At 53.9% G+C, this 21,190-nt stretch overlaps 2 protein-coding genes across 3 annotated transcripts; one reads left to right on the top strand and one right to left on the bottom strand.

Moving 5' to 3' along the window:
• The first annotated feature begins 1,211 nt into the window (after positions 1–1,211).
• On the top strand, positions 1,212–16,883 carry WRAP73 (WD repeat containing, antisense to TP73). Of its 2 annotated transcripts, XM_072731089.1 has the most exons (13): positions 1,219–1,365; positions 4,896–5,048; positions 5,580–8,944; positions 9,393–9,489; positions 10,377–10,449; positions 11,606–11,709; positions 12,422–12,508; positions 12,814–12,948; positions 13,027–13,104; positions 14,066–14,171; positions 15,401–15,526; positions 16,030–16,221; positions 16,525–16,883. In XM_072731089.1, exons 3-13 carry the CDS (start codon positions 8,910–8,912, stop codon positions 16,665–16,667), a joined length of 1,176 nt encoding a protein of 391 aa, XP_072587190.1. In that variant the 5' UTR covers positions 1,219–1,365; positions 4,896–5,048; positions 5,580–8,909; the 3' UTR covers positions 16,668–16,883. The 2 variants fall into 2 exon arrangements, with proteins under 2 accessions (XP_025860927.2, XP_072587190.1); XM_026005142.2 differs by lacking the exon at positions 9,393–9,489 and having other exon boundaries at positions 1,212–1,365; positions 5,580–5,696.
• Positions 16,884–17,430: 547 nt separating this feature from the next.
• Positions 17,431–20,869, bottom strand: TPRG1L (tumor protein p63 regulated 1 like). The gene is made up of 5 exons (XM_072731090.1): positions 20,608–20,869; positions 20,410–20,501; positions 20,159–20,335; positions 19,349–19,502; positions 17,431–18,772 (listed from the first exon to the last, which is right to left on the bottom strand). Exons 1-5 carry the CDS (start codon positions 20,830–20,832, stop codon positions 18,578–18,580), a joined length of 843 nt encoding a protein of 280 aa, XP_072587191.1. The 5' UTR covers positions 20,833–20,869; the 3' UTR covers positions 17,431–18,577.
• Positions 20,870–21,190: the final 321 nt, after the last annotated feature.

Here is a 21,190-nt window from a genome sequence, read left to right as displayed (position 1 = left end):
CCCGCGGCGCGCTGCCTTCCGAGGCTCGCGCGACCCGTTATGGCCTCGGGACCGCCGTCCCCGGGCCCGCGTGACCCTCGCGTCGGTGTCGCGGGTGGAGTGAGCGCGAACCGGGCTGGTGCAGACCGGGTTCCGGCCGCCGAGGTCCGCATCTCCCCTGGCGCACTTGGCGCACTTGTACACACCTGTACTGCTCACCTCCTGGCTTCGAGGTGCAGGGGGTAGGACCCGAGGGCGAGTCGCGAGTCGCATGCGCGGATCCGCTTGGCCCTGTGCGGGGGAGGCCGGCACCGCCCACCTGGACGCGTGCGCGCACTTCCTACCCTTTGTTCCAGAAGTTGGGGGGCGTCCTCGGGGAGTGGACCCGGGGCCGTGCGCACGGAGGTGTGCGGGGGAGCCAGGCTGGGTCCGGGCTCTCAGACGGAGGATCGAGCGCAGGTGTCTGGGCCCGCGCGACCCGGTAGGCTGCGTACGCGCTGGCAGGGCCTGGCCGGGACCTGGGGGAAGTCTTGTTCGGGGAAAGAGGACTAGGGGTTCCCAGAAGGCGAGGGGCACGGCACTCGCTGGGAGCGAGCCCGGAGTGCGCGATGCTGATGCAGGTGCCCGCCGCCCCGCGCGAGGACCCCGGCCCAGGTCGGGCTCCCGCGCGGTGCCTCTCCTCTCCGCGGGTCCAAACGCAGAGGGCGCGCGTGCGAGGAACCGGAGGGAGCGCGACGCCCGCCGCTGCGGAGTCAGCGCCCCAGTCGCTCCCCCAGACCTAGGTGGTACCCAGGGGAGGCGGGGTAGGGTTGCCCGATGCCGCTGAAACACCTAGGGAAAAGGAATGCGCATTTACACAGGTGCATATGCACTATTACATATATGGAGAAACACGGTTATATGTAAATATGTTTACATCTAAGTGTTTATATATAGGTACACGTGTAAGAGTAAATACACACGGGACACCCATTTACTTTTGAATTTCAGATAATTGGGTGCCTTTTTTAGTATAGATTTGTCCCATGAAGTTTTAGAAACATTTGTCCACAAAAATGGTTCGTCGTTCGTCTGAAATTCAATTTGAGCGCGCGCCCAGCGTTTTTCTGGCAACCCTGGCGGGAATGGACAGCCGAGTCCGGAAAAAGGGCGGTGGGGCGGAGCCGCCTGAACTACAAGCCCCACAATGCCGCGCGGGCACCCGGGGCCCTGATAGGCTGCGCCATGCTTCCGCTCTCCGTCACTTCCGGCCGCGGAGGTAGCGGTTGCGGCCGCCCCAGCTGCACAGAAGCGCGCGGCCCCGGCTCTGCGGTCGCCATGAACTTCTCCGAGGTGTTCAAGCTCTCCAACCTGCTCTGCAAGTTCTCCCCGGATGGCAAATACCTGGTGAGCGGCCTCGGGCCGGAGGAGGGGCAGCTCGGGGGGCCGCGGGTACTGGCCTCAACGAGTGGTCCCTGGCGGATGCCTGCAACCGGGGCCCGGGGCAAGGGGCCGGGGTGGGGACCGGGAGGGGGACAGGAGTGGGGACCCGGGGCAGGGGGCGGGGGTGGGGACCCGGGGCCGGGGGCCGGGGTGGGTACCCGGGGTGAACACTGGGGTGGGGACCCGGGGCAGGGGGCTGGGGTGGGGACCCGGGGCAGAGGGTGGGGGGGGGACCCGGGGCAGAGGGGGGGGGGGGGGACCCGGGGCAGGGGGGGGGACCCGGGGCACGGGGCCGGGGTGCGTCCCTGGGGTGGACACCGGGGCAGGGGGATGGGGGTGGATACCCGGGGAGGGGGCTGGGGTGGATATCCGGGGCCCGGGTGGATACCTGGGACAGGGGGACGGGGGTGGATATCCGGGTCCGCGTGGATACACGGGGCAGGGGGGGCGGGTGGATACCTGGGACAGGGGGACGGGGGTGGATACCCGGGGCAGGGGACTCAGGCAGTCCTGCTCTAAGCAGGGGACCCCAGGAACTGGATTTGGGCAGGTGTGAGCCTCCCTGCACCTCAGTTTCCATCTGTCAGAGGCAGATAATGGCAATGCTGTCTCCACACATTTGAGGATACGGAGCATATCAGCTCACTGTTGTTATTTTGACACATAAAGGCAGATATATAATTCCATTGACTGGACCCTGGTACAGTAGTGCAGCTGCGTTGTCTTTCCCGGGCTTCTTCGCCGGTCTCTACCATGTGCCAAATAACTGGTTGAAATAATAGTGTTCTATGTCCAAATAAATGGAGTTGTCTGCATTGCTGTTTATTTGAGCTGTTAGGATTTGAGCTGTTCATTACCAGGCGAGAGAATGGTGCTGAAGTCACCGAGCTACTCTGGACAGGAAATGGAAGTTTTGAAATGTACCAATATCATCAGTGTATATGCTTAGAACCTTGGGTGGGGGAGGCGGTAGAGGGGATAATTGACATGGGAAATCCATTAAGAAAAAAATGGTGCTTTACAAAAGGGCATTTAGTTCTCTATATGAACTTATTGATGCCTTATGATTCATTTTCAGATTTAGGCTTATTAACATTCCTGTTGTTTGTCTAGCTCTTTGAGAATATAACTCCTTTATGGAGGTATTCTAAATCATGTAAATTAGCATTCAGCTAAAAAATACATAATGTCTTCTGCTTAAAGTTCACCCCAGAAACCTTGGTGTATTTTTCAAAGTGCTCCCCATATATTGGTTTTATAAAAATCCCAATAAATTACAGAAAGAGACTATATATTACTTTCTTTTTGTTGCTCTTTGGGCTTCTACACTCTAGTGAAAATAAAGCAAGAAGCTTGATAATAATGTTACTGGAATCCTGTTCTTCAAAGCTCTCCTAAATCCTGAAGAAAGTAGGTCTGTGTTGCTATTTTTAATATCTTGCAACAGATTTTTTTGAAGATTTTATTTATTTATTCATGAGAGATACAGAGAGAGGCAGAGACACAGGCAGAGGGAGAAGCAGGCTCCATGCAGGGAGCCCAACGCGGGACTCGATCCCAGGTCTCCAGGATCAGGCCCTGGGCTGAAGGCGGCGCTAAACCGCAGAGCCACCCGGGCTGCCCCCTTGCAACAGATTTGATGTGTTTTTACAAGTGTTGATACAGAAGTTCCATTTCATAAGGAGTTCATTGTAACTGATTGCAAAGCTACAGTATGACCCATGCTTGTTCTAATCTGCAGTTGCCCTCCCCTTTCCTTTTTTTTTAAAAAGAGATTTGAGAGGGAGAGCACAAGCGGGGTGAGGGGCAGAGGAAGAGGGAGAAGCAGGCTCCCTGCTGATCATGACCAGGACCCTGGGATCATGACCTGACTTAAGCTGAAGACAGATGCTTCACCGACCGAGTCCCCCAGTCGCCCCTCCCCTCTCCTTTGGACAAGGACAACTCATGAAGCCTTTGTAAGACGTCTATTCATAGACCACAAACCAATAATCTCGTTTGATCTCGATAAGGACCAGAGGAAGCCGTTAACGTTTAAAAATCAGTTCTTGATTTTTAAACTGTGGTATCATCTATAGTCAGTAGATGAGTAAACTCAAATTGTTTGCTTAGATGTGGGTATTATTAACAAATATGACCATAAACTGTCTTCAAGAAAACAGTGTTGACACTTGAACATTTTGCTAGTCAGTATCCAGAGTAAGGCAGTGCAGTGCGGCTGTGAGGAAAGCATCTCTGCTTCTCCCTCCTATGCCAGGAAAGTATGTTCCTCACCCCATACGTTTCCTTTGCTGTCACACTGCTGCTACACTCACTGCACTGCTGACACTCGCGGTCACGTTTGCCAGAAGCGGGGTGTTCCACAGCCCTTGAACCTCCAGGACACTAGTGGGGTGTCCATTCTGGCACTGTGTGCCTTGAGCCCCACAGGTGGACTGTGCCCATCCCACCTCACATGCCAGCCACAGTAGCAGGCCTTCAGGTTACACACAACTTCTGTCTCACTGGACTGCGAGTCCCACATTCCCACAGCACTCTCGGGTTTGATGACTCTTCCAGAGTGGCTCACAGAGCTCAGGGAAACAGTCGCTTGTGTTTGTGAGTGTGCTAAAGCATATGATAAAAGAGGTGACCAGCCAGATGAAGAGATATGTAGGACAAGGTCTGGGAGGGTCCCGATGCAGGAGCCTCTGTTCCTGTGAGTGTGGGCTGCATCACCTTCCTTACGTGGGTGTGTTCACCAGCCTGGAAGCTCTCTGATCCCTGTACTTCTGGCATTTTACAGAAGATTCCTCATGATCATTTATGAACTCTATTTCCACCCCCTCTCCCCATCTCCAGAGGATGGCACGGGGCTGAAAATTTCAGGTTTCTAATCATAGCTATTGGTATTTCTAGGGACCAGGAACCCACCTAGAGTTGCCTCATTAGAACAAAAGATGCTCCTTTTACACAGGAGGTTTCAGGGGCTTTAAGTGTCCTGTGCCAAGGCTCAGGGGCAGAGACCAGAGTGTATGTTCTGTTACTTGGAAGTAAGCGAGTGTTTACAAAAAGCATCCTTACGTGTCAGTGGTCCTCACCAAGAACCCCGAGTCCTCATCCTCACTTCCTATGGCTTGTCTGTAGGTCGTCCAAGCAGCAGAGCACTTGGTTAGTTCACAGAAGAGCTCGACTCACAGTGCTTCCTACCTTAGTTCTTCAGGTTTAAATAGGAAAGGAGTAGAAAATAACTCGAGTAGAGAGTTTTAACAGAATACTTTACCCTGGAACATAATTTTAACACATAGTTTGTATGTTTCAACTGTATCTTTGTGTGAACTTCCTTTATGTTTGGAGTGGGCAATACAGTTGGTGAACATGAGGTCATCCAGATAGAAGATGCATCTGAAGGGAGAGAAGGAAGTGGAATTCCTGGATGGAGGGGAGCGCGGATATCCCACAGGCTCCCTTCCTTTGGATTGTAGACCATCAAGGGCTTTCTTTTCCCTTTCTAGGCTTCTTGTGTGCAGTACCGGTTAGTGGTCCGCGATGTGAACACCCTTCAGATCCTTCAGCTGTACACATGCCTGGACCAGATCCAGCACATCGAGTGGTCGGCGGACTCCCTGTTTATCCTGTGTGCCATGTACAAGCGGGGGCTGGTGCAGGTGTGCTGCCCTCAGGGCTCAGAGCCAGGAGCCTTCCTGGACAGTGATCATGTTCTGTGCCCTCATAGTTTGAAAAAAAAAAAAAAAAAAAAAAGAGGCAGTGTAGCTCAAAGCTAGTTTTCCCTTAAAAGTTAATACTTTTCATGGTTTAAGTACTTTCAAAACGAGAAAACTCTTAGATATTCTTAATCTGTAACCAAATAGAATTCCATAACAGGAAGTGTTCACAGTGTTCTAGCAACTTGGGCGTCACGGGTTTTGGGAAGTGGTAGATGTGGTGTTTTTTTATAGATCTAAAGTGAACCTAAAGGAGCGCTTAGGGCTGGTGAAGGCATAAACTTTAAAACTCAACATAGCAGATTTGCGCAGAAGTGAGGCTCCGTGCTGCCAGCAGGAACCGGCCCCTCCGCACGGGAGATTTGGAAAGCTTCCCTGGGTTGTGACTGGGAGCAGTTGACGGCCAGCTGTGTTTAGGCTTGGGTAGTGAGCTGATCTGTCGCGGTTCTGCACTTCTGTGTGTTGCAAATACAGGTGTGGTCCTTGGAGCAGCCGGAATGGCACTGCAGAATCGACGAGGGCTCGGCCGGGCTGGTGGCCTCATGCTGGAGCCCCGACGGGCGCCACATTCTCAATACCACTGAGTTCCATGTAAGTGCACAGGCACGCGTCTCGAATCCATTCCTCCTGAAATCACATGGTAGTGGTTATATGGGTAAGTTTTGAAGAAAGATGTGTGTCTTAAATCATCAGGGTGTTAAAATCACACAGTGTTGTTATATAATCTTTCTGCCCAATTTTAAAGAAAAATAAAGCAGATTTGTAAAAAAAATTCTTCAATTACAGTCTTAGGGATTTAAAAGGTTCCTTTACTTTGACAGTAGAAGATGAGCTTCCCTGTGAATGAGTTTACATCTTTCCCTTACGAGGCCTGACCTGTGACCATTGGTCACTGCTTCATCCACAGCGTCCACCCTCGTGCTCCTCCAGGCCACTGGCACTGCCCAGGGGCCCCACATATGGAGACAGGTGTTTGTAATCTGGTAATAACTCCGAGCTAACCCGGGGAGTATAAATATGAGTCATGAATATATAAATACAGGGAATTTGGCAAATACAAGGTGTGAGGGTAGGTCTTTGGTGTCAGTGGTGTTTGTTTTAAATGTAGAAAGTTCCCTGAATCCCTTTATCAGTGTGCTGTTAGAGGGGCATCATAACCCAGTGTTTGGGTCTGAAGCCCCCGAGGGCCATCTGAGGTCTGGGCTGCCAGCTGCCCAGTGTGTGCATGTGGCAAGGGGGTGTATTTGTTCACAGCCATGAGGATGCGGAGTGACCCTGTGGGGTATCACCCAGTCTTTCTGGGTCTTTCTCTTGTTGGCATCGTTTGGGATAAGGTTTGTACCCAGCCTGGCTGGGATGGCTGCTCCAGACGGCTGTGTGGCTCCACATGGCTTCTGCTTCAGTTTGAAATCCTGCTTTAATCTGACATCTGCTGATAGAGGCTCTTGGAGAGTGAGCAGCAGTCGAAGGGCACTCAGTTTCCCTGTGGTCTACACATTGGCCTTTTAAAGATGTTAAAACTCGGTTTCCAGATGCGGTGATTTTAGCTATGTATAAAGCCTCACCTGACAGTCCTCATGATCAGAATTGTTGGGACCAGGATCCAGTCTCCAGATGGGCATGTGCCACGGGCCCTCTGCCTCCCTTACATCAATATGACAGAGAAATCATATCATGCACCTTCTGGATGAGGTTCCGGGGGTATGAGAAAGGAAGGCGTATGTGTGTGCTTCCCCTGGTGCCCGAGAACAGAGCCTCCCAGCGACCCTCTGACCCTGTGCTCATCACGTCTTGCCTTTCTTCAGCTTGTGTACACACTACTGTTTGGTTTGCATTTATTTTATTTAAAGTTTACTTACATGAATTCATCCTCTGTATTCTGTGTCTGTTCCCCCTCCATGGTTGTCCGTTCATCCATGTGGACGGTGTGGCTGGTTCTTCCATCCCTCCTAGGAGAAATCATGCGCCTCTGCTGTTGCTGGGCATTTGAGGTATTGGGATCCACATTTTCCAGAGTCTATTGTACATGACCTGTGTTGAGATGCCCTGTCTTGGGTGTAACCTTGGAGGTTGCCTGGTTAGAGTAAATTGCATTCAATTTTCCAGAGCATTTGTATCAGGATTTATTTGTTTATTACTTTTTTTAATTTATTTTTTTCATGAGAGACACACACACAGAGAGAGACAGAGACACAGGCAGAGGGAGAAGCAGGCCCCATGCAGGGAGCTTGATGTGGGACTCAATCCCGGGACTCCAGGACCACATCCTGGGCCAAAGGCTGGGGCTAAACCACTGAGCCACCCAGGGATCTCGTTTATTACTTTTTAAAAAATATTTTATTTATTCACGAGAGACACAGACAGGGAGACACGCAGACAGAGGAAGAAGCAGGATCCCTGCAGGGAGCCTGATATGGGACTTGATCCCAGGACTCCGGGATCATGACCTGAGTCAAAAGCAGACGCTCAGCCACAGAGCCACCGGCATCCCTGTATCAGGATTTAAAATGATTGCCAATCCAGTAGAGCTATAGTGCTATTGCATTTTGGTTTTAATAGTCATTTCCCTGTTAGTGAGGTCGAATGCTTTCATATCTTGTTTTACAAGCCTATACATTCTCACACTTCATGTAAATATATGGTTCAGGGCCATGTGGAGTCCATAACAATGTGTGGTGTGAGGTGGGGATCAATTTTTATCTTTTTCCCAATAACATTTTCAAGAACTGAATTTCTTTATATTTACAGAACATGTCTGATTTTTTTGAAGTTTTTTTTTTTTATAGATGTTATTTGTTTGAGAGAGAAAGAAAGTAAGTGCAAGAGAAGGGAGGGCAAGGGGGAGAGAACCCCGAGCAGACTCCCCTCTGAGCACAGAGCCCCACAGGGCTTGATCCCACGACCCTGATGTCATGATGACCTGAGCTGAAACCAAGAGTCGGACACATAACCGGCTACACTACCCAGGTGCCCCAAACACTTGACTTCATCCTGCTCTCGCTCCATCGATGTGCCAGTTGCACACTGTTTAAGTCACAGGTTTATAGCATGCCATTGTCTGATGGGTCTAGCCTCTTCGTTGCCCTCGTTCTCTCAGGTGTTTCTCACATACTCGAGGCTGTTACCGGCTATACTCAGTGAGAACTGTTGTATCATCATGGTGAATTGAACCTTTATGTAGATCACCGTTCTTCATTCCTCATGGACCTGTTTGCCTCACAGCCTGCCTTATTGGCTGTTGGTGTAGCATGGTCTCCTGGTTCGGGTGCTCGTGGTGTTTCACTCCTGTTATGTCCCACGTTTCCATGTCTGTGAGTCTTGGGGTCTGCATTGTAAACAGACTACAGCCGCCTCAACAAAAATAAACTGACAAACTTTCTTACACCTCCACAAAGCCAGGTAAGGGCTGGTAAGCAATCCTGCCCAGCGAGAGCAGTGACCCTGTCCACCCTGACGCTGGCCCCAGGACCACATAGCCTGCAGGCTTCTGTCACTCAGCACCACTGTCCTCCAGGGCCTTAGCAGCGGCTCCTGGTAGCTGGGTGCCATCACACTGCACAGGGATGGGCATTTGCTTTCTGTCCACCTATCCACGCGCAGTTGGGCTGTTCCCCATGTGTGCTGTGATGGACACAGTGCAGTGAACACGCACATAGGAGTCTGTGCACACGTCCTCACGTCCTCACTCTTGGGGAGATACCAGGGGTGGGATGCCTGGGTAGAGTGCCAGGAGGGCTGCCTTGGGGGTGGGATACCTAGAGGTGCCCTTGGACTGTTTTAGGAAGCTGCCAATGGTTCTCTCCCATGCCTGCCACCCTTGCCCGTGCCTGCGCCCCCAGGTGAGAGCTCAGGTGTTCTGCGTTCTCATTAACACTTGTCATTCCAGGTTTCTGTTGTTGGTCTCTGCTGTGTCGTGTCTCCTTGCAGTTTTGTGTTTTCCTTATGACTGATGACATTAAACATCCTTCAGGCACTTGTTTTTGTATGACTTGTCCATATCTGTTGAATCTTTATCAGGTTGTTTGTCATGTCACTCAGTTGTGAAGCTTCTGGTGATACTCTGTGGACGCAGGTCCTCTGTTAGGTGGTGTTTGGCAGGTGTTTTCTTCTGCTCTGTGGCTTGCTTTCTCGTTTCCTTAAGCTTCTTTAAAAGAGCAGAAGTGTTTCATTTTGATGGAATCTAACATCCATCTTTTTTCTTTTATGTTTTCTGCGTTTAGCATCTAAAGAAATCCGCCCCCCCCCCCAACCCAAGATCAAAAAAGAGTTTACTCTGTTTTCTTCTAGGAGTGTCATGGTTTGGTGCCTACGTTTAGATCCAGGACCTATTTTGAATCTTTGTCTTCCCCAGTTGCACTTCTGTCAGCAGTTGTCATGTGTGCAGGTCTGTGTCTGGACTCTTGTTCTATTGATCTGTTAGCCTGGCTTTGTGCGTATAGCACGTTCTCTGGTTACTGTGCCCAAGCCCATGTGAACTTTCCAGCTTTGTCTGTGTTCAGAGTCAGCTGCTGGACGCTCCAGGTAGTGAACTTCCATGTTGGCCAATGGCAATGGCATGGAGACAGTTCTCAGAAACAAAACTAGGAATTGGGGTAAAGAAATTGTGGCTATTCTATTCACTTTTCAACTATGAAAGGATCTAGAGGGTTATAGAAGCTCAGTATTAGATGCAAGTATAGACGAGTGTTTGAACACTTGAATGTTGTGACACAGAGGCCTACGTCCCCTCTGAGGTCTTTTTCTGGGGACACGTGTCCGTGTCCACCCCGTCAGGCACTCAGGGACAGGAGAGGACAGGCGGCTGATGCCACACAGTGGTCACCCCAGAAGCCCCATGTGGCACAGCCACCGTGCAGGCAGTCCTGTCCTGCCACCTCCTGCTCATAAGTCTGCTGAGGCACAGGAGGAACCAGGCAACCTCACTCAGTCCTGGGGACACCCATAGTCCTGGACAGCATTCCCACGTGAACATGTTTCCTGGACTACACGGCTTCCGCAGGTCTGTTACAAAAGGAAAACTGTTACTTTGAAATTTCAAACTAAAATGCCCTTATGTTTGACCTTGTGTCGCTCACATAATGGTCACAAAATGAAAAGCAAATACCAAGAACATGAGATTTAGCCACAGTAAACTGTCAGAAGAAAACAGCCCTGGAGCTACTACTGTTTTTGATTCTGCAGTAAACCGCACACTCGGGCTGCTGGTGACCTCAGGCAGTCTTTCGGAACCTGCTGCATCTTCCCTGTGTTCTTTCCCCTTTCTCTCAACAGCTGCGGATAACTGTCTGGTCCTTGTGCACAAAATCTGTGTCCTACATCAAATATCCTAAGGCCTGTCAGCAGGGTGAGTCGGCCGAAGCTGATCTGAAAGCCATGTCTGTGTAGTTTGGGTTCAGAGATTCAGGGAGGGGGTGCCCTGTTCCATCCCTGAGGGTTTATGGGCAGCGTCTCAGCGCAGCACTGGCTTGTCTCTCTGCACCCGTGCCTGCTGATGCTTCTCTGTGATTCCCACGTGTGTCTCTAGAGGATGAGGCAAAATCTCAGTGGGTCAAAGGGCCTCAAAGAAGCAGGCTATATGTGTGGTCCCCATCCCCATGTCGTAGGACTGGGGCCAGGCCCCACCATTCATGCCTCTCCTGAGACCTCCGCGCCCCCCTCCCCTCCCCAATCTGAACTTCAGGCCACTAGGCCTCCTGTCACCAGCCCCGTGCTTTCTGAGCCTGGGGGAGGTGCCACACACTGGGCCTACCACTGTGTGACTCCGGGGGGCTGCCCGGAGTGCCCAGTGGACACCCGACCCTGAATGTGCAGTCACGTGTCTGTCATTCAATAAGCAGAAGGAAGCCTTACGTAATTTGAATATTTCTTCCATTTTTTTCTGTTATTAAGTTTGCGACTTGAATTTGAATGAAATGTGATCGCACATTCATTTTTTATCTTTATAACCTGAGTATGAGTGTCTCTCCAGACAGCATACACATTTCTTGAGTGGAAACAACAGGTATCTGTGTGTTCTTCTGGCTCACGAAGTGTGAGCTGTGGCCTGGGGCTTTTTGAGCCCAAACAGGTCTGGAAAATATAGCTGAGCATTTTCTCCCAAAGATTATTTCCAGATTCTTACTTTAAATTTACTTCTTCCAAGTAAGTACTTTCATTCAAAAGTAAAAATAAGTGTAACGACCAGCTGACTTAAAGCCAGTGGAGTTCCCTATGCTTTGTTTTCTAGGCGTGTGACAACCTGTCAGGGGTCATTTGAGGTCAAAGCTGTATTTCCAGTAACATTCTGTGGCTCTTTGGGGCTCCGGTGCCCCTGGTTTTCCTGCACACATCTCGCCAGCTGGGGGCCTGGGGCATGTATGGAGCAGCCCAGGCTGTAGAGCCAAGACCACAGTCATGGCTCCGTGGCTCCGCTGTGGGCCGCGTGCACCCATCCCTTCCCACATCCTCTGCAAGTGTGATTCCCCTTCCTCGGCCCTGGACAGCAGGCCCTTCTCTCACAGGGATCACCTTCACCCGGGACGGCCGCTACATGGCGCTGGCGGAGCGGCGCGACTGCAAGGATCACGTGAGCGTCTTTGTCTGCAGCGACTGGCAGCTCCTGCGGGTAGGAGGCGCTTGATCCTGCAGGTGGGGTGGCCAACACGGGTTCCCAGCTGCTCCAGGACACTGTCAGGAGAGCATGCAGCACCAAGCTGTCCTCACGCCAGAGGGCAGGGGCTGTGTGCAGCTTCGCAGCCCACCTGGCATGCAGGGGAGGTGACAGGCATCATCGTGAGCCACTTTCCTGAGGTCATACCATACCACTGTATGAGGAGGAGGAGGAGGGCCTGCTCTGGGCAAGATGCCAGGGTGCCTTGGAGCCCAGGGCACAGAGCCCTGCCCTGGCCAGGCTTCTATCTACAGGAGGTTGGAGGCAGAGAAGCCTCCAGAATGGGAATGCCCGTTTCCTCAGAGCACCAAGGAGGCCTCCCCAACTAAGCATGGGGTGTCCTGGCAGGATCTTGCCTGAGTTGGCCTTACAGGAGTGAGGCTGAGCCAGGCAGGGGGAGGGAGAGAGAGGGGCACGTGTGGCCAGTGGTGCTGGGCCTTGCTGGGCTCTGTCCTGCCGGGGAGGTTGCAGCCACTGGCGGCCAGCCTGAGACCTCCTCAGTGCTCAGGCAGGATTTTAATGGCAGGGGACAGAGCTGTAATATTTTTGCCCATTTCTATATAAGTAAATGAAATACTAATGTATTAAAAATATCAATCATAAATTGTGAATCTGTTTAAGGAAACACTTTCCAGTTGAATTTGTTTCTCCCTCTTGCCTTCGGAAGCATTTTGATACGGAGACCCAGGACCTCGCAGGGATTGAGTGGGCCCCCAACGGCTGTGTGCTGGCAGTGTGGGACACCTGTCTGGAGGTATGCAAAGTAGCCAGGTAGGTCCCTGGTGTGTTAAGCGCATCCACCTGTGTTTACCGGATGCTTTCCAAATGTGGCGGCTTGGTTAGTTTCCTGGGCTCTGATGCTGAGCAGCAGCCCTTTGACCAGAAAGTCCTTCCGTTTGTGGCCAAGGTCCATAGGTCACCCCTGTGGGAGGGCCTGTCCTGCGGCACTGTCCTCCCCACTTCCTGCTTGTTCTCCGAGGGTCCCTCCACCCGCCAGGTGCCTATATGCTTCCCATGTGGGACCGGTGTGCGTCTCACCAACCACAGTGTCTCCTGCAGTACAAGGTCCTGCTTTACTCCTTGGATGGCCGGCTCCTGTCTGCGTACTGTGCCTATGAGTGGTCCCTGGGTGTCAAGTCAGTGGCCTGGAGCCCCAGCAGTCAATTCCTGGCGGTTGGAAGCTACGACGGGAAGGTGAGGACAGGGTGGTGTCCTCCATGACACCCAGGGCACAGCGCAGGCCAGGCCCTCATGCTCCCCTTCCCCCCTCAGGTGCGCATTCTTAATCACGTGACTTGGAAAATGATCACAGAGTTTGGGCATCCAGCAACCGTCAATAATCCCAAAATAGTAAGTCTGGAACGCATGTTTCCTTTTGAGCAGTATTTGGGGAAGGGAGGCAGAAGAATACTGCTCTTTACATCACGTTATTGATTGTGATGTAGGTACTTTCATCACCAGAAACTTCTGTCGTTACCACAGTTCACGCATCAGATGCCACCAGTGCTCTCCCTGTCTTCCTGTCCACGTTCACAAAGGACTGGAATGGTGTCCTTGCCCTGTTCTCCCCCACTACCCCCAGTACCTCCCACTTGCAAGCACTGAGCATCTGGAGCTGGGGGACCAGGCTAGAGAAGTGGAGGTGGGTGTCCCTGGGGCAGGCAGGGACAGGCAGCTTGCTGAGGGGTTACAGGGTCAGACACCGGGAAGAAGTGATACAGGATCTGAGGGAGGAGCAGTTCAGGCAACAGGAACAGGAAGTGCAAAGGTCCTGAGGCAGGCATGTGTATCCATTCAGCAGGGCACAGACTGACCTCCGCCTTGGGGAGCTTGACCACAGATGAGAAACATGAGTAAAGATGGAAGGAGGGTCGGCAGGGGCAGGGCTACAGGTACCAGTGTCGAAGGGAAGGGAAGGGAAGGGAAGGAGGGATACCTGGGGATGTTAGGCTCAGGCAGAGGTCCTGAGGCCAGGGAGGTACAGACGAGCCAAGCAATGGTCTTGGGAGGCCAAGACCGAGCAGGCCAGCCATTTAGCCCGCAGCCCAAGCGCGCTCTAATGCTGTAGGGCAGGCGGGGGCTCCTTCACTTCCTCCGGCACAGGCCCGTCAGGCTGCCAGTCACAGATGCCCCTCGCTCCCTTGGCCTGTGTCTGTTAGTTGTGTATAAACCTGCAGTCGGCAGCCACTGAGGGTGCTGAGAATCCCCACAAGGGAGTGGGTGCTGCTGGGCCCCTGCCTTGTGGTGCCGTCATCACATCTGCTTCTGCCCGTCCTGAGCGGGGTGGTGGCAGGACTGTCCTGTGTTCCAGGTTGTGTATAAGGAAGCTGAGAAGAATCCACGGCTAGCCCTGGGCCGCCTTGCCTTCCCCCCACCCAGAGCAGCGCCTGGCCCATCCTCCACCACCGAGAGCAAATGTGAGCAGCAGGCGGGGGGTTCACTTTTTCTCCTTTTTTTTTTATGAGAGACTGCCATTTGTTCAGGTGGAATTCAGACCTTTCTTTTTTTTTTTTAGAGTTTATATATTTGAGAAAGTACACGTAGTCATGCACAAGTTGGGGGGCAGAGGGGGAGGGAGAAGCAGATTCCCTGCTGAGCAGGGAGCCCGATGTGGGACTCTATCTCAGGACCCTGGAACATGATCTGAACTGAAGGCAGATGCTTCGCCCACTGAGCCACCCAGGTGCCCCCAGACATTCTATTTTTTTTTTTTTTAATTTATTTATTCATGAGAAACACAGAGAGAGGCAGAGACACAAGCAGACGAAGAAGCAGGCTCCATGCAGGGAGCCCGATGTGGGACTCGATCCTGGGCTCCAGGATCATGCCCTGGGCCACAGGCAGGCACTAAACCGCTGAGCCATCCAGGTGTTCCTAGACATTCTATTTTTTTTTTTTTCCTAGACATTCTATTTTTAAGGTACATTTTGCTTTTCCTGTAGTAGCTCCAGCCAGCATCCCTCCACCCATGAATCAGGAGACCTGGGGAAATGTTTTGTTGATTGCATCTAAGCACTGGAAATCTCATTTTTGACAGCTGGTCCTCTGAGGGCAATTTCTTTAATGGATGGTAAAACGCCCTTGGATGAGCCAGGAAGAGGAGGAGCCGTTAGTAACGGGGGCCCTGGAGCTGCAGAGCTGTGGGGCCTGGGCAGGGCACCTGTGCCTTGGTTCCCACATTGGTACAGCGGACAGAACTTTAGGATGGAGGAGATGTTGGAGCGGCCCCTGGGCCAGGCCGTGCCCCACTCCCTCAGGCCCAGTAAGCACCCTGAAGGGGGAGGCACACCTGCCTACTTCATCATCCTCTTATAACCTTCTGCTGCTGGTTTTATAATGTGGGGTATTTAAGACTATTTTGTAGAGCAGTTTAGGTTTACACCAAAATTGAGGGGAAGGCATGGTTTCCCACACACCTCTGCCTCATGTGCACAGCCTCTCCACAATGTAGACCCCGTGGTGGTGTGTTCAGGACACTGACAGGTGACATAGCTCCCAGCGCGGGACCCACTCCTGTTAAGCCCCCACCCCACATGTTAACGTAACGTGAGCTTTCCCCATTGGGGCAGGCAGCAGCCCACATGGGTCAAGCAGTGCAAGTGCTGCCCTGAGGTGGAGATTGCAGTGTCCCCTGTCCACGTTCTAGATGAGATCGCCTCGGTGCCAGTTTCCTTACAGACTTTGAAGCCGGTTGCTGACCGAGCAAACCCAAAAATTGGAGTGGGAGCACTGGCCTTCAGTCCAGACAACTACTTCTTGGCGACAAAAAACGGTCAGTGGCTGCAGCCCCACATCCTGTCCTGTTTCCTCCAGTGCCCAGGCATTCAGACTGTATGGGAAGAGACCCTGGTAACAGGCTTCCCAGGATGTTGTGTCCTCCCATCTTGTACTGTGACACTGTGCCCACAGAAGCTTCTGGAGACCAGGCCTTGTCTGCAGAGCAGCAGCAGGTTGACCGCTGTGTGTCAGTGTCCCCTGCCACTGGGCTCTTCTTTTGTTCAGTAGAGAATAGGGTCTGGGCACCACTATGGCTGCTGGTTTGGTTTATACAGGAAGGGTGTTTACATTTTTAAGGGCTTTAAGAACAACCATCCAATGTGCCCTTGTGGCCTATGAACTGGGGTGGGGGGGGTCCAGCCTGTACAGATGCCAGAGTGGCAGCCATGCCCCTGGGTCCCTTGGCCTGCCCCTAGTGTCCTCTCCAGTGTGGATGCTGAAGCAGGCAGGGGGTGGTGAGGAACCCAGGACCTGCCCTGTCTCCCCACCCTCCCTCAGACAGCATCCCCAATGCCGTGTGGATCTGGGACATACAAAAGCTGAAACTCTTCGTGGTCCTGGAGCAGCTGTCCCCAGTGCGTGCCTTCCAGTGGGACCCGCAGCAGCCCCGGCTGGCCATCTGCACGGGAGGCAGCAGGGTGTACCTGTGGTCGCCGGCGGGCTGTGTGTCAGTGCAGGTGCCCGGGGAAGGTGAGCACAATATTCTCGGTCCGCCATAGGCAGAGCCCTAGCACACTGGCACATTTCTGTAGACCTGGACACTGTGGCTCACCTGAGCGCCTCGCTCAGGATCTTCGGGTAAACCTCACGGCCAGACCCTAGTATGCACATCTGGCAAGGGCCCCGAGGTGCTCAGCTTTTCTGGGTGTAGGAGACCCCCCCCCGTGAATGGGCATCTGGGGCTATAGCTGGGGCTCCCCAGGCCTGTTCTCTGCCCACAGGATTTGGGACTGTGCTCACTCTTTAACCCTCTGGCCACCTGTCTCTCTCTAGGTGACTTTCAGGTGCTTTCTCTGTGCTGGCATTTAAACGGAGATTCAGTGGCCCTCCTCAGTAAGGATCACTTCTGTCTGTGTTTCCTGGAGACTGAGGAGAGGGTTGGCACCACCTTCGGACGGCCAGGTGACCACACGTAGGATCCATAAGTATCTAGGCCTGGGTGTGACCAGAGGGGAACACCCTCTGGCACCTGCTGGCTGCAGAGTCGAGTCGGGACCAGGTTTCTCTGGGGAGCTGCTGCAGCTAGTGGCCCAGATGAAAGGACTCGCTTTTATTTTTCTATAGCATTTTTGTAAATATGTATGGTATGAAACGAATTTTTATTTAAAATAAATATTTGGTAATTCACAAAATGGCTGATGCTTGTGTTGGTGAAGGTTTGGGTTGTGGGAAGGATTTCTTGTTTCAGGTTTGGGGTCATTCACAGGAAATAACTGCCCCCCAGCAGCTGTTTGTCCCTCAGATAACATCCTGTCCTGCTCTGGAGCCTCCGCTCCCCATCCCTGGAGTTTCCTGGAGAACGGGCTTGGGTTTCCCATGGGGTGTTGGGGCATGTTCTGGAGTGCAGGGGACAGGAGCCCTGAGTGCTGAGAGGGTGGTGCCCCACCGGGGGGCCACTGGGTTAAGGTCAGCTCTGCAGGGGGTCCACCCTGGCATTCTGTCCAGGGAAATCCCATTCACCTCTACCTTCGGGTGCTTCTGACAGCAGCTGGGATTGAGGAAGTGGAGGAAGTAGGATTCCAAACCTGGGTTCGCCATCCTGGCTACAGGCTAGCTTGCACACCACTGTCTGGGTTTCACCGTGAGAGAGCTGTACCAGAACAGGACCCCCGAGGATCCAGAACAAGCACAGCAAATTGGGAGCTTTACAAAGCTAACAGCTTCAAGGAAGGAGCGACATCCGTTCAACTGTAAATGTCTTTACTATGAGACCAAAAGCAAATGCTCAAGACCCAGGTGGTGTGGAGGCAGCTTTCCAATTTGAGCAGGCTGCTGCATTTGGATCACATCCATGCCAACTAACGCTACACCAGAGTTGTAAATAAGGAGGAAGAAACCAGTGAGCCAGCACTTCAGTTGATAACAAGCGCTCCCAGTCAAGCCAGCAAGCTGAGGACAGGTGGGAGCACGAGCAGCGTGCTGCAGTTCCCATGGACATGCTCTGCGAGCTGCCACAGCTCGGGCGTGTTCAGGGCAAGGCGGGCGGCCTCGGGTCTGCACAGGCGCAGTGGGGACCCAGCCGAGTGTCAGCAGCATGAGAGACAAGAATCTGACAAGATCCCTTCCTTAAAAAGCAAACTGAGCAATCCCCATTTTAAATGTGACTATGGCAACCCAAACCTAGAACAGGCATGGGTGTCAAATTGTTTGCAAAGAACTATCAAGGTAACTCTCATATCAATGAATTGTCTACACACGACTTCCTGCGAACTTCTGGGCCCGGGAAAGATGCCACAGGTATGAACACTATAATTTTAGGAAAAGTAGGACTTTAGGTCAAACATATTTACACAAAGCTACTATTCACTAAGGAGCCAACAAGGCAGACTGGTTTAGTTCACTAGCCTGCTGGCTTGTTTTGCAGTAAGCTTTAAAAAAATGGATTACATTTCAAAATATAAAATTTGACACCAAGTAGAAATGTATTTGCAACTATAGGCACCGGGGTCTCAAGGCTTCTGCCGGGTATAGGCATCTGCACAGTTGAAGTGCTAGCAGGGAGGTTCCGGTGGGAGCACATATTTATTAACATGCTAGAGGACTGGGGGAAGGGCCACGAGAAGCCACACACAGATGCTCCAGGAAAGACACGGAAATAAACTCTAGAAGATGGAATACCAGCCAAGACGAGGACGGCTAGACTCACTTTGCTCTTTGTCTGTAGCTTCTATTACCCAATGTTCAAGATTCAGCTAAAGTATAGAATCCATTTGACTATTCTACTTGCACTGTGCTCCCTAAGGGTTAACAGCCCCGACCCTGCAGGGGCCTTGGAGCCAGCCTCAGGTCTGCTGCCCAAGCCCCCACGTCCACCCGTGGGGGGCAGCTAGAAGCCTATTTTGCCTCTGGTCATGGAATAACCCAATTTAGCCTCATTGTTAATGAAGGACATTAATCCCACGTAGGTCTCGATGAGGAGGGGACGCTCCAAAACCAGTACACCGTTGGCTTGTCCTGGCAAGGGACTCTCTTTCTGGGCTTTTTTGACAGCTTGGATTAACATAGCTTTGAAGCTTTCCAACTTAAAGAGAGAGAAAACAGGTTGCCAATCAGTCATTGACACCAGAAAAAAACCCCACCCATTTCTGTGTCAGCCTTGCCACTGTCCTTGGGAGAGATGCCTCTCCAGCCACATGCTGGCTATCCCTTGGCTCACGGGGACAGGCGACATGGCCTTGCAGAGACTTGCCCTCCGCAGGTCTGAGCTACTCTGTCAGGGGGACAACTTCATCCTGCCCACCACCCGCCAGGCCACCTAAGCAGGTCGAGGGGCACGGCTGGCAGGCAGGGCCCACCCATGTCACTGTCCTCTCTGGCTCAGCAGACTGCTGGCCAGAGTCCTTCTGGGTCCTTCTCCAAGGCCATCATGGCCACCAGAGGCCACATTATAGAGCTACGTTGACCAGGAACCACTAGCCCCGTGAGGCTACTTAAACACAAGATAACTAAGACTTTTAAAAGAAACTTAAAACATTTGCTTCCTCGGTTTTAGCAGAACAGTTCAAATGCTGCACAGCCACAAGTGGGAACCGTGGCGGGCAGGCCTGGCCTAGGATGTCACCGTCACAGCTGGGCAGCACCGCTCCGACGGTCTTACTTGGCACAGAGAGGCCGTCTTCTCATCCGCACCGGCCATCGGGTGCTCTATGAACGTGGCGTAGGGCACGTTGGTGGACCAGGGGTTCCACCTGTTTATGAACGAAGGGCGGCTCTGCTTGTCCCACTGAATGCGAATCCCAAAACCTTCTCGCCTATGGAGAAGAGACAAAGACTTCATGCAGCAGCAAGCCACAGAGCGCTGGGCAGCCCAGGCAGGTGTGGGACCCGGGGACGCTGCTTCACCCCCGTGCTGTGCTGGTCAAGTCCACCTTTACACAGCACAGCTTAGGGGGCAGGGAAGACCGTGCAGGTGGGCTGGGACACAATCGCCACGTTTGTCACTTCAGGTCCCTCGCCCAGAAGGCCTGGCGGCTAGCTGGCACCCTGGTCAGCACAGCTTCCCGACCCAAGCAAACCCCTGCAGCCGAAGTCACCCGACCAGAGTAAAGTCTAGGCTCCGTGTTTCACAACACTCCGTTCCCCAAGCTGCCTGTTAAACGCTCAGATTTAACTTCCAGGGACATCTGTAAACAGAAAAGGACACACTACCTTTCTTCTGTTAAACTTCAACTAGAGCAGAGTGTGAGGTCACGGTGTCACCCTCTCCTGGCCAGGGATAAAATGCTGAGTTAGCCCCATCCTAAGATGCCGAGTCAGGCCTGCCTCCACGGCCTCAAGCTCCGGCCGCCACCAGCCTGAGCCTCTCTGGAGCCAGGATTCCTCCGAGGGCACCTCCTCGCGCTGACGCGCTGACGGGGAGCTGGTGCTGCAAGCACTGCCTACAGGCCCCGACGCCGAACACACTTACTTGTTGAGCGACTTGGGGGGAAACTGGAACTCCCCGCAGGAGATGGTGTCCACCGCGCTGAGGGCGATGCGCACCACCTGCTGGCACTGCAGGCTGATGAAGTCGTACTTGCAGATGAGCAGCGCCTGGTCGGTGATGAGCACCAGCCGCTCCTTCTCGTTGTTCCAGTGGTCCACCCTGCGGGCCCCAGCCGCGTCAGCCCCGGCGGCCCCCGCGCCCCGCGCCCCCGCGCCCCCCGCGGCCCCGCTCACTCGGTCAGCAGCCACACGCCCTGGATGTCGCCGTCCTCCACCGGCCGCACCACCACGCCGATCTCCTCCACCGCCTGCTCGATGGTGCCGGGCTGCGCGGGCGGGGCGGGGCTCAGCGTCCGTCCCGGCCCCCGGCCCCCGGCCCCCGGCCCCCGGCCCCCGCCCCCCGCCCCCCGGGACCCGCGCCCCCCGCCTCACCCGGAACACGAAGTACTCCTTGACGCGGGCGCGGCGCGTGGGGTCGTGGATGCTGAGCGGCCACAGCGTCTGGCGCAGCGGCGTGCCCGCGCCCGGCCGCCCCCCGCCCGCGCCCCCGCCCGCGCCCCCGCCCGCGCCGCCGCCGCCGCCGACCTCCTCGCCGGCCGCCAGCACTGCCGTGGGGCTCGTGCCCGCCGAGTCCACCGAGTCCCGCAGCTGCAGCATGGCCAGGCCGGCCGCAGCCCCGGACCCCGACCCCACACCCCGCCGGAACAGGCCGCCGTCGCCTCCTCCGTCCCTGCCGCCGCGGCCCCGCCCCGGCCCGCCCCGGCCCCGCCCCCGGCCCCGCCCCCGGCCCCGCGGGTCGCCGCGATTGGCTCGGCCTCGCCAGCCCCCGCCCCGGGCTCCGCCCCTGCCCGCGCCCTGCGGCCCTGCCAATTGGCTCGTCCCCAGCCGTCTCCCACGATTGGTCCTCCTCGCCGCCAGTTCGCACTCGCTCCCGCCCCCTTCGTGCCGGAAGCGCACGCCGCGCGCACGCCCATTTCCTCCCGACGCGACCGGGAGAGAGGGGCGGGGCCCAGGC

The sequence above is a fragment of the Vulpes vulpes genome, chromosome 12 (assembly GCF_048418805.1).
Source record: "Vulpes vulpes isolate BD-2025 chromosome 12, VulVul3, whole genome shotgun sequence".
Classification (NCBI taxonomy): domain Eukaryota; kingdom Metazoa; phylum Chordata; class Mammalia; order Carnivora; family Canidae; genus Vulpes; species Vulpes vulpes.
The sequence above is the reverse complement of the archived record's forward strand: the minus strand, read 5'-3'. Positions and strand labels throughout refer to the sequence as shown.

Bases quoted from the DNA above. Each gene is read 5' to 3' on its own strand.
- TPRG1L (XM_072731090.1), bottom strand. From the start codon at position 20,832: ATGCTGCAGCTGCGGGACTCGGTGGACTCGGCGGGCACGAGCCCCACG. The intron at 20,502-20,607 runs GTGAGGCGGGGG...CCGCCCGCGCAG, and splicing joins AGGAGTACTTCGTGTTCCGG to CCCGGCACCATCGAGCAGGC. The intron at 20,336-20,409 runs GTGAGCGGGGCC...TGGGGCCCGCAG, and splicing joins GGCGTGTGGCTGCTGACCGA to GGTGGACCACTGGAACAACG.
- WRAP73 (XM_026005142.2), top strand. From the start codon at position 1,297: ATGAACTTCTCCGAGGTGTTCAAGCTCTCCAACCTGCTCTGCAAGTTC. The intron at 13,105-14,065 runs GTAAGTCTGGAA...CCTGTGTTCCAG, and splicing joins CCGTCAATAATCCCAAAATA to GTTGTGTATAAGGAAGCTGA. The intron at 14,172-15,400 runs GTGAGCAGCAGG...TCCACGTTCTAG, and splicing joins CTCCACCACCGAGAGCAAAT to ATGAGATCGCCTCGGTGCCA.